This window comes from Sinocyclocheilus grahami, unplaced genomic scaffold (genome assembly GCF_001515645.1).
Source record: "Sinocyclocheilus grahami isolate Dianchi unplaced genomic scaffold, SAMN03320097.WGS_v1.1 scaffold101.1, whole genome shotgun sequence".
In the NCBI taxonomy this organism is placed as follows: domain Eukaryota; kingdom Metazoa; phylum Chordata; class Actinopteri; order Cypriniformes; family Cyprinidae; genus Sinocyclocheilus; species Sinocyclocheilus grahami.
This window is the reverse complement of record NW_015505280.1, coordinates 558,158-570,991: the sequence shown is the minus strand read 5'-3', so window position 1 is coordinate 570,991 and position 12,834 is coordinate 558,158. Positions and strand designations below refer to the sequence as shown.

The 12,834-nt window shown below is 36.1% G+C and overlaps 1 protein-coding gene across 1 annotated transcript in view; it reads left to right on the top strand.

The window, feature by feature from the left end:
- The window catches only part of LOC107588287 (neurexin-3a-like), a 296,505-nt gene that overhangs the window by 104,012 nt on the left and 179,659 nt on the right, over positions 1–12,834 (top strand). Inside the window, exons 9-14 of the mRNA XM_016276323.1 lie at positions 2,777–2,980; positions 5,301–5,327; positions 8,950–9,069; positions 9,579–9,960; positions 11,978–12,168; positions 12,259–12,432. Coding sequence (XP_016131809.1) covers positions 2,777–2,980; positions 5,301–5,327; positions 8,950–9,069; positions 9,579–9,960; positions 11,978–12,168; positions 12,259–12,432 — 1,098 coding nt within the window. The remainder of the gene's footprint in view (positions 1–2,776; positions 2,981–5,300; positions 5,328–8,949; positions 9,070–9,578; positions 9,961–11,977; positions 12,169–12,258; positions 12,433–12,834) is intronic.

Genomic DNA, 12,834 nt, shown 5'->3' with positions numbered 1-12,834 from the left:
TATATATAACCTATACTGTATATTTTACATTTTCCACCCTCCAGTTACACTTACAGTAAATAGTCCTGCAATGTGACAAGTGATTTTTGCCTCTCAAAAAATATGAAGTAAAAACATCATCCATAATAAACATAAAATAATTACAAAAATGTTTTCTGCTGGAGTATAGCATGTCACACTGCAGGACACTGCTTGAAATCTGACTTGCATATACCCTTGAATGTGCATGAGTGCTCAAATGCATAAAAGCATGAAAAATCTGTTTGTGAAAGATAATACATATCCAAATGTTCAGATGCAGCATGGAGAAAAAAACTAACAAAAACAATTATGATTAAACATTCCATCTATTCAGTCATCAATTAGTCAAATGGAATGTCAGTTACAGCCCTTTATTTATTGAATTAGCCTCTCCCATGAGTAATGCTTTTTGTAGCTCATTTGACTTTCATGAACCGTGTTTCATTCGGGCATGTGATTGAATAAGTTCTGTGTTCATTATTTACATAGGAAAACAAAAGCGGGGCTTAATTACTATACCGAAATGTCAGATGTGCACTGCATTTTTATACAGCCACATGATCTGCATTAATTATCCCAGCTTACAAATCTAAAACAGAGAAAGACGGCCACGTTTTACAGGCAAAATACAGTGAATGAGTGCCCTCACGTGTCCTGAGATGGATTTATGAGATACTTTGAGAGGAAACAGCAGTGTATCAAATTTCATAAGTGAGTCTCTCAAGATGGCTGCCGGATGCTGTTGTGTAACACCGGCCCCTTATTGAGAAACACTGCCACCCTGTGAAGATCTCTGATGCCTCATTCCCCCGTCACTCTCGTCACATCCTCCACGGCATGTTTCTGTCTACCCACATCAGCTCGCTGCTCAATAACATTGATACAAAATCATTTTGATTTGCTTTCACTCCGAGTTAATCGTCAGAGGTTAGTCCCACTTATCTGTTTCTCTTCTCGCTGTCTTCACTGATGGCAGCACGACCTCGATTTCTTTTTTCCACTCTCTACTTAGTATGCTGGGTGTAAAATTTAAATTGGCGGGGGCCCCAGGGAGGATTGAAAAGCAGCTAATCGCACATAATAACATATTGATCGCTGTGTAATTGTAGAGTTTGTCAGCTGTTTCTATGCATCGATATTTAGGATACATATGTTCAGGATGGAGTTTTTAATTCAGACCCCTTTCAAGTCCTGTCTGTATATGAATGTCTGCAATTTCATATTTGTTATTATTATTCATTATATTTGTGTTACATTTATCATTTAAAATGTTTTTTTTTTAAAGTTGCCTCTTATACTCACCAAGGAAGCATTTACCTTATCAAAAAATACAGTAAAAACAGTTATATCATGAAATAGTATACAATTTGAAATAACTGTTTTCTTTTTGAATATATTTTAAAATGTAATTGATTCCTGTGATGGCAAAGTAGAATTTTCAGCAGACAGAATTTACTCTCCAGTGTTTAGTCACACGATCCTTCAGAAATCACTCTAATATGCTGATTTGGTGCTCAAGAACCATTTATTATCTTCAATGTTGAAAGCAGATGTTCTGCTTAATATTTCTGTGGAAACATTATATATTTTTGTTCAGAATGTCTTAATGATTAGAAATTGAAACAAAATCTGAGGGTGCAAAAAAATCTAAATACTGAGAAAATCGCCTTTAAAGTTGTCCAAATGAAGTTCTTAGCAATGCATATTACTAATCAAAAATTAAGTTTTGATATATTTACGGTAAGACATGTACAAAATATATTCATGGAACATGATCTTTACTTTATATCCTAATGATTTTTGGCATAAAAGAAAAATCGATAATTTTGACCCATACAATGTTTTTTTTGGCTATTGCTAAAAATATACCTCAGCGACTTAAGACTAGTTTTGTGGTCTAGGGTCACATATATATATATAAATCTATTGTAACATTATACAAGCCTTTTACTATCTTTTTTTAGTTTAATGTGTCTTTGCTAAATAAAGTCATTAAATTATATTTGGGGGAAAAAAAGAAAGAAATCTAAATGGTAGTATGCATTATTTTATCTGAAGCAACTTGTTTATTTTGATCTTTGTTAAAATGATACTTTAACTAGAATATTTTAATTGAAGCTTAATATCATCTTGTTCTGCACAGGTTTTTTCACATATGTTTATCCAGAAGGGCCTGAAGTAAGCTTTTATGTGGCCTCTTTAATTTCTTCTATTAAATCCTGGCCCAGACATGCTGTGATTCCTGCCTTTCTTTCACCTGGACGTCTACATGCTGTGGAGTCAAAGCAGACATTTTATGCGTGGCTGGCTTTTCTAATACTTTCACATGGAGCGTGAATGACAGTCAGAGGCTGAGGATGTGGAGAAAGGGCATTGCTGGTATCCATCAGTCCCATCCTAGCGGTGTGCCTGATTGGCCATCTGTGTGGCAGCTTGCTGAAAAGTGCAGATGTCTTCAACATTTCCCATGGCAGGAGAGATCTGTTCATTTACCTGTTGAGTCAGTTAATAGAAACTTGTAGGAGGCTTGTGCAGATTGTGTTAACTCAGTGTGCTTGGTTTTAGTCATGCATTTCCTCAGGAAGATGACTTGAATATTTGGAGGCCATCACCTTGACCATGCATTATTTTAATATTGTAATATATTGTCAACTCCCAAACTTCAGGACATTAAGAGCATTTTTTTCTCCCAGAAGCAATGTTTTTGTTTACTTCTAACTTGTCTGAAACAGATCTTGTGTTCTTTTGTCCACAGAGGCATCCATTTTGAGCTATGACGGGAGCATGTATATGAAAGTGGTGATGCCTACCGTGATGCACACTGAAGCGGAGGACGTGTCCCTTCGCTTCATGTCTCAGCGGGCATACGGCCTGCTCATGGCCACCACCTCACGTGACTCCGCCGATACTCTTCGGCTAGAGCTGGATGGCAGTCGCGTCAAACTCACGGTCAACTTAGGTATTGTATAAAACCCCCTCCTTCAGGATGCAGTGCTTCTTCTTTTTCTCTCTCTTCCTATCTGTCCATCATTCCAGCCCCACCCTCCTCTGCCTCCATCATCATTACATTCATTAATAAGATATATTAAGATGTTGTTTTGTTGTTTTTCTTTATTTGCTTGGTTCACCAGACATTTGATTGAGTTCAGTTTGAATTGATTGTTTTCTTAATAAAGTAATTGACAGTAAATTCTAATTTTGGCTACTAATTGGTGTTAGGGATGGGTGGTATCACTGTACAAGTAATATAATATATACAACATAGTTATATATAAGGAAAATTTTATTCTGAACTTTATGGATGCAAATCAAAAGTTTATTCATAACAACCTGGTCATGTCGCACTATAATCGCACATCATTTGAATTTTTTATTGATTTAGCCATAAACAACTAATCTGTACAATTTTATGTTATTTAGTATTTTTTGGGACACGTCCTGCTCTATATTTTCGCTTCGCAAATTTCTCAATTTCTCTCAACTGTAAATAACATACAGCAGTCTTGAACCATTTATTTCATTGCGGATGTGTCTATTGTGGTGTAAAGTTATTGCAAAATTTAAATGTTTTTTGACGCATAAATAGTACCACCATACTGCCCAAACCTAACGGACACAATGTTTGGTGCATTTTTTGTAATATATTAACCATGATCATTGTCATAATGAAGACAAAAACTCCTTTGAGACAGTCACAGCACTGCATAACAGCATAGCATTTTTTATTTTTAATGTCAACTTTTGAAATGATGGGTAATTCTTTTTTATGATTGTAAAACCTTTCCAAGTGTTGTGACTTTCTGATCGTCAACTTTACACTAATTCCTGCCATCTTTTCTACTTGACAATGTCTTCAGTAACTCTTTTCTGACAAACCTCATGTTCTGTCTCAGTTGGTTCCATCTGTACCACATTTGTGCTTTGGTTGGTATTTCCTTTCTGTTACATCACTTCCTTTTAACCACCATCACCTATCCCTCCCTCTCCCGTTCTCTGACACACATTCTCCATGCTTTGTCAAAAGATGGTATTCACCCCTTCAAAGGCCCTTAGCCTGCGGCCCGGTCGGCAAACAGCCCGAGAACAGAGCTCTCAGCTTCACCTGCAGCTGGTAGCACCTCTCAATCCTCAACCCGACACCATTAGATGAGAGATGAGAGACCCTAACTGGACAATAAGTCACTGGGTCATCATTAAAGGAAGTGACATAACTCTCACCTCACTGCAGGAAACAGCCTGAGGTTTGACAATAGGACTGATTATCTGTGACAGCTCAAACATAGTAGAGACAAACATAGCCCACACACTGTAAACATACTGAAAGAGACAAGAATGTCTTATGACTGCATACACCGAGAATTCATCTGGAATGATTTGACAGCCTGCCAGCCATGGAACACAGCCAAATACATATGTATATCATTAGATTTACGCTCAGGACTGCCCTAGCTTCCAAAATACAAGATTATTTTACTTTTAGTACAATGCAGAACTCTACAACTATACTTTTACAACCAAGACCACCACAATTATTAATATGTTAGAGATTGTAGTATATTAAGTACTCATTTGAGTGGTCAGATCTCAGGAAGATCTAGCTGGAGGTACAGAGGCCACTGCATGGTGCTGGTGCTTATTGGATCGAGGCTGTTTGCTCCCACTTTTCTGTTGCGGTTGACGACACATGGTAAATCCAGCCACACAGAGCCCAACCCAGAGCATGATGCCATCAAAATGAGAAGGCTTGAAATCGTTATTTTGCAGATCAATATTCAAGAAAAATGCCCTAACACCAACTTCTTGCTAAATGTATTTAAGCTATTAAAGCATATTTAGCTAATGAGTTGGTGTAATTTCTATGGGGCAGGACCTCAGATAGGTCTGAGAATTAGAAGCATAATTTTAATAAAATAAAATAAAGCTCTGGGTTGAATAGTCTTTGTGGTTGGTGTGCTCCAAGTGGCCATTTTATAATTTTACAAAATAAACATTGCTTAAAAGGCAATTATCTGTTTTCTGATGTTTAAAATCTATTTAGCAGCAAAATAATCATTAAAGTAATTTATTCATAGACATTATCTCTAATTCTCTGACAATTTCCGCTAATCCAGTGATTTTGTCTTTTCATGAAATTATAATTCTTTCATTAATGATAATAAAAAATGGCCGCCTCTTTGCATGTGGACGTCCCCGGAAGGGTGGAATTATTGTTTTTGGATGTCTGCAGCTGTAACCTTGAAGGATGCAATTTCATCTGTCACTTATTTTCCCCCATCTAGACTGTATCAGGATAAACTGTAACTCCAGTAAGTTAACACTCAAGTTTTATTTTGCTCCTAATGATTCTCTTGTTGAAACGAATGTCTTAAGTCTTGTACCTTTTCCTCCGATTAGTCAAGGAGAGTTTGCGTCTAGTGAAAGGGTCAGTTGATGCAGCTCTCCAATCACGATTACCACAATTATAAATGGTGGTGACTTAATAATCATGGCTTGTTTTTGATGGCCTGTTATTTAGCTGTCATGTCAATCTATTTCCTATTACCCTTTTATAGAAAGGTCTTAATTTGTACTTAAAAGATGATGGATTTAGTAAGGAATGCAGTATTTGAGTTTAAAGTAGTGCATGCATTAAAATGAGATATTATTGTGCATGCAGAAATACGTTATATGTTTAATTATTGTATTTAAAGACAAGTTTGCCATCTTTTCATGTTGCAATAACTACAGTTTGTACAGCTTTTAAAGTCACATTATAAAGTCACCACATATCAACTTTTTTCCTGAAAATAAATTGTAATACATTTGCACACAGAGAACGTAAAATCACGAATGTTACATTTTTATAATGGCATCTAATTTCAGCACATTCTTATGATATGATGCAATATGGGTTTGTTTCTGTTTGTTGGTTAATATGTTTGTTGGGTTGGCTGTATTTTAAGTCAAACTACTGCAATCAATTTTAAGCTTGTTAATGTATGGCTTAATACACAACTCTTAAAACAAAAATGATGCTAAAAAAGCACATTCAATTCAGTTGTTACCTGAAGTTCTTGGAATACAGAAATGTCTTCGTTTAATGCTACACTTATTTTAGCCATGATATTTTGTTACTTAACTTTTTTGTACTATTATACCATTAGTAAAGAAACACATTTCTACAGTTTTAGGGAAAAACTAAAAAAACAAACACTGCTTTTACTCAAAAATAGGTCTTGAATTCTCTCAATTACAATTTTTTGATATAAACTATAAAGGTGATATAATGTTAGAGTAATATTTTATATCATTTTTTAAAACAAATAAAACCCACTCTGAATAACTATGAACTAACTATGATTTTCCCACTTTGAAAGGTAAGAATGTCTATATATGTGAATGAATAATGACTCTTGTTTAAATGGCTTGCATGTGGATCTTGATATCTGCATGTAATAGTTGATTGTTCTAGAGCGGTTTTGTATGTTGTTTATAATATGACTGTTTAAATACTAACCTTACAGTGGTCTGATAATAGAAAGGTTGCAGGCTGGATTCTGTGTGACTGTCCTTACAATGACTGTACAGTAAGTTACTTTAGATAAAAAGTGTTTGTGGTGCCAAATGATGAGTTTTGGTGATGTACTAGAGAGCCTGGCCCTGCAAGTAAACCAGTAACTCACAACTACGCCTCCATCAGTCATTCTGATCAAGTAGCAAACACATGCTACAGTAGATTAGTCTCATATCCCTTTACCTGCACCAGTTCACACTTTCCATCACTCAGATTAATATAATGCCACTAATTATAATGATGTGCTTATCAGACCTATTAGTTCTTAAGCTCTTGTTACAAGACCTGCATTTTTAAAAGCTCTAAGATTATTACCTGCATACAGCAGTGGAATCTGGTCAGAAAGTGTCTGATATTGTTGGATTTGTGCATTAGTGTAACCCGAGCCGACATTTTTGTGCTTTCAAAATACGATAATTGTTTCTATGGCCTTTAATAGTTGTTCTGCTTAGTTATTATGTTTTGAAATTATGAAAAGGACAATGTTTCCCAGAATCATATCCAAGTAGCAATTATACAGTGCATATACAGTAGGTATTGTTTTTGGCATGGTGTAGGAATAGGCATGATACATTGTCTGAACAGTGTCAGTGATGGCAGATTGTGAGCTTCATGTCGGTAAAAACACATTTATGTCAGTGTTGAAGTGTTGATTAATGTCAGGGTGGAAGGTAATATACTTTCTCAGGAACTACCGATAACTGCATGCTGGGTAGGTACATAACACAATTTCCCAGGAGATTCTGAGAGATGTGGAGCGTGATTTTATAGCATGCTCTGAGCTGAATCCAAAACACCTCACTGCTCTTCTCTGTGACTACTTAACTCCTCAAGTGTATTGCATCATAAAGAATATATTGCTTGCTTGTAAATTAACTCCGATTCCGACTTTAAAGGTGAAGCATTTGATTTCTGTATCACTCGTGTTACCAAACGAAATTGCAAAAAGATTGACTTTTTCATACAAGTTTCCCATATATGCCGTTGGTTTGGACAAGCATATAGCCCTGTCCCAAACTCGTGCTATTGGTTGAGCCAGTATTACCAACTTATACTTTCATACTCACAACTGGGATACAAAGTCATACAAGTTTCCCATATATGCCGTTGGTTTGGACAAGCATATAGCCCTGTCCCAAACTCGTGCTATTGGTTGAGCCAGTGTTACCAACTTATACTTTCATACTCACAACTGGGATACAAAGTGCCAAAATTTTCATATCGGTGCATCCCTATTAATTTGCATATATAATTTACAAATATAATTACCATTATCAAACCAACTGTGAGAACTTTGTCCTCGAGTGGTGTATCAAGACCTTTTATGAGTAAAAGCCATTTTATAATCTCAGGATTATGTTTTAAAGTGATTATTGTGAAAAACAGAGGAAACCAAATTAGCTAACAATTTTAGTTTTTTGTTAAAGCTTATGTTTTTGTGTAATATTCAAAAACATCTGCACCAAACCTCTGCTTTCTCTTTTGCGTTGATCATCTCAACTAGAAAATAAACAATTTAACCTGATTTGCCATAACATAGTTAGCATTAGGGCTGCACGAATAATCGAATGCGATTGTCATGCGCATATTGATAGTAAAGCCGGTTCTGTAATCAGCAGGAAATCATCATCACATGCTTTCAGATGGAGCAGAATTTACTACACATAGTCGTAGTTCACTGACAAGTTACGCAAAAAAATCGCAGACGATTATGCGCGATTATGAAATCGAAGAAATCGTTTGCGATAATGACAGCTGTTTGCATAGCTTCTCAGTGAACTACGGCTCTGTGAAGTAAATGCTGCTCCATCTGAAAGCATGTGAAAATACCACGTTTAATAACATATTTTTACTCCAAACTCACTTCATAACGTCAGTCGAGTGTTTGAAATAAATCCTCCTGTGAGATGATGTGGCTTCTTACACAGAATAAGGCACGGAACATATTTCATAGTATTTAAGCAGTGATAAAGGCATTGCATCATAAATATACTTTATAGATAAACCGTATATTGCCGTATTCAGTTTTTTTTTTTTAGTCACGTTAAATCAATGAAAGCAGTTGAATCTTCTGTTTATTCAGCTGCAGCGGTTTCTTCTGCGAGGCGTATTTGGAGTTTCAGCGCGAGAGCGCCCTCTGGCCTTTGGATGGAGATTTACCGATGATCACAGAACCGTGCTTCACTGAAAGATACGCATGACAATCGCAGCTTCTGTCGAATCGCGATCTCGATTCCATTTCAATTTATCGTGCAGCCCTAGTTAGCATCAAATTTAAAGCAACAAAAAGAGTTTTCACTTTTTCTCATTAAAAGCAAAGGTTTGGTCAGAGACAATTCAGGTTGCCATTAACGTTTCATGACCGTCGTTCTCAGGCAAAGGACCAGAAACACTGTATGCCGGACAAAAACTCAATGATAATGAATGGCATACTGTGCGCGTGATCCGGAGGGGCAAAAGCTACAAGCTAATGGTTGACGATGACGTAGCAGAAGGTACTATCCTTGGTCCTCAATATGAAAGACAACACAATTCTTGATGGGTTATTTTATGTGAGAAGCTATAGATGATTCAAGCCTATTAATAAAGCAATTTTGTTGCAAGAAACTGCAGAAATAAATATGTGAAAGGTTTTGAGAGTTACTAGTTCTAGTTATTCTTTAGATACAGATTGAGGGATTTTGATAAATTGTGGGAAACAGTAGTTTCCAGTTTGTAGGCAAACTGCGTCATAGTCTTGAATAACATTTCTTCAGTTGTTCTCATTCCAACACTACTTTAGTGTTTCACAGCAATAAAATACATATTTTTGGTTCAGGTTCATTGCTACACTGACATACTGTAGAACTCGCTCTGTGTAGCAAGTAGTTGGAGAGTGTGACTCGGGGTTTTAGGCTATGATAGCATTTTTATGCCTGTACAGCAGTGTAATAATATTGTTTGAGGGTGTAGTATAGCAGCATCTTTTTTCTTGTTTTCCTTTCCAACCTGCTGTGGTTTGTAGGTCAGATGGTGGGCGATCACACCCGGTTAGAGTTTCACAACATCGAGATGGGCATGATGACCGAGCGCCGTTTCGTCTCCATGATCCCCTCCAGTTTCATCGGTCACCTGCAGAGCCTCAAGTTCAATGGCATGCTCTACATCGACCTGTGCAAGAACGGCGATATCGACTACTGCGAGCTCAACGCTCGCTTTGGCATGCGCTCCATCATCGCAGACCCCGTGACGTTCAAGTCAAAGAGCAGTTACCTGAGTCTAGCGACCTTGCAGGCTTACACATCCATGCACCTTTTCTTCCAGTTCAAGACAACCTCTCCAGATGGATTCATCCTCTTCAACAGTGGGGATGGAAGCGATTTCATCGCTGTAGAGCTGGTGAAAGGGTAAGCCTCTTGAAGAAATGGCCTCTTTATTTAGTTTTTTACCTTGCCAGTAAAAGTGTTTACAAGGTAACAAACTGCTTCAATTAACACTTATGGGGAAGAACTAGATTAAAAAAACTGTCGTCTGGCATTTTAGAAACTAAACCTTTTCAGCATACAGTCATTGAGGCAAGTAAACTAGAAGTCTATAAGCAAGACCATATATTCTGCCTTGTTTTGTAAGAAAGATTGTAAGGAAAGAAAATTTCAGGTAATTTCCTTTTTTTTGTGGCGTATAGACATAGACTGATAATTGGTTTAACTAATATTTTTTAATGATATTTACACGCTTTTTTATTTTTATACATAATCAATAATTGGTTCTTTGATATTTAATTCTTTGACATAATTTAGTGAGCCAAAACAGTTTTCACAAGTAGGGTTGGGTTTTTTTTAACACACATTTCACGATTCAATTAGATTCTGATTCACAAGCTTGCGATTCGATTTGATTTCCGATTCGATTCGATATCACTTATTTTGGATATATATCAGGTACAGTACATGTCAAATTTTCTCAAAGAAAAAAACTCAACTAATGCTGTAAAATATACATGTGAGTAAGTTGGTACTACATTACTATAACATTGAAGGTTAAAACTAACTGATTTGTATACACACGCTTAAATTACACTCAGTTAAGTTTTATAATAATACATTTACAACTACATAATTATATTTCTACTCCAATTCGTTTTTTTTAAATATAAACAATTGGTAGCTCTCATATGAAAACTTATGTTATATGGCGCATATATTTAGCAAAATGCTCCTATCTAGAGTTAATTTTTCTAGCTGACTAACGAGTTTATGGTCACCGAATATGTTTTTTTTTCTGAGGTAAATGTGACATTACGTGACATACAAGCTGTTATATTGACATCATTGCACAGTTGAAACACTGATTGAGTGATTACATAAGACAGGATACAGATTTTATTCATGGTTATTTCGTGCTGAACCTGGTATTAAAGTGGAGCTGATGATTAGTTCACACTCGCTTTGCGCTGCTGCTTTTCTTGAAATGAGGTGCTATAACGATCTGTCACTCCACATTAAACAGCACCAAAATGGCATTTATTGTTTGGATACTGTAATAAAATGGACAGAATTTGAAATCTGGGACTTTGTTTCATATCAAAAGTAATAAAGCACAAAGCTTATGGGATTTATTGGATGAAAGTCACGCTACAATATTCCCTTCATTAACTGAAAACAGGCTAGACTAATCGATTCTTCGAATTTAAGAATCGATATCGTTAAAATTGAGAAATCTATATTTTTTACCCAGGCCTATTCACAAGTAAAGAAATGTATTTAATGTATTGTTTGGATAAAAGAGGACCTGAAAGAAAAAGTTTATTTATTTATTTATGTTGTTGTTTAGGGATAGACCGATAATTTAATTCTCGACAATCAATAATTTTATTTAAAATAGAGTCTACAGAGAAATTACATTATTTATAAGGCCAGAACAGTATTCACAGGAAAATGAACTTATTTAATGTGTTGTTTAAGTAAAAATCAGCCCAAAACAAAGCTAAAATATATTTGCAATCATTTAGATCACAAAGCAATTTCAAATAAATATAATGGCATAAATAACAATAATTGTAATGATACTCATAATGCATCTGTTGTTGTAGTAAAAAAAATGGGTCAAAAATTGTTTCTGTATAACATGCACTTGATCATAAAAATTCATGTCAATGAACCATATCAGTGATAATAAGATATTGTTCAATCTCTTGTGGTATCTTTTAAGATGTATCCACCCCCTCGTAAAAAGCATAAAAAGTTAAAAGATTTCATATCAGTTTGCTTTGTTATAAAAAAAGAGAAGTGGAGAGTAAAAATACTACAATATCTACAATGAGCATATCTCAAATTGACATGTTTATAAAACTGAAAGTTGGAATATAAAATGATATGGCCTTTCTACTCTCCCTGTAAACAACTTCACTTTTCTGTCTTTTAGGTACATACATTATGTGTTTGATCTTGGCAACGGGCCCAATGTAATCAAGGGCAACAGTGACCGAGCTCTCCATGACAACCAGTGGCATAACGTTGTCATCACTAGAGACAACAGTAACGTCCACACGCTCAAAGTCGATGCCAAGGCAGTGAGTCAAGGCATCAATGGCGCTAAAAATCTGGACCTTAAAGGTACGTTATCATCTAAAATTCACACTAAAGTTCACAGTCTAATCACTACTTTGTTTACCTGGGCATCTATTGTATCTGCGGTCTGCTCAGGTGACCTCTACATCGCCGGATTGGGGCCCAACATGTATAACAGCCTGCCGAAACTTGTGGCCTCTAGGGACGGTTTTAAGGGTTGCCTGGCATCTGTGGACCTGAACGGACGCCTTCCCGACCTCATAAACGATGCTGTGTTCCGCAGCGGTCAGATCGAGCGAGGATGTGAAGGTACACCCTCTTACAACTCTAGCTCGAGGAGCCCGTTCTTTCTCATGAATGCAAACAGTAGTTCCACCTCCACCTCACTGAGACATCACTCCATCTTTCTCACCCTGGTTTTCTCATCTCTCACCCAGTCAGCTCTCTGTTGAGCCCACTGGCTTATTAATATTCTTACTGGCCACATTGGTCATGCTAGGATCAGCCAAATCTTTGTTTGTATGAATTAGTGATATTTTTACAAACCTACCTACAGAGGGAATATTTACATTACAGTATTTTGAGTTAAGATTGAACTTTATGCATTTGATCTGATGTGTTTTGACCTTAAACCATTAAAAATAATACAAGAATATGGGCAGCTATTAAGTAATTATGACAAATATGTTGTAATATATATAAAGTACCATT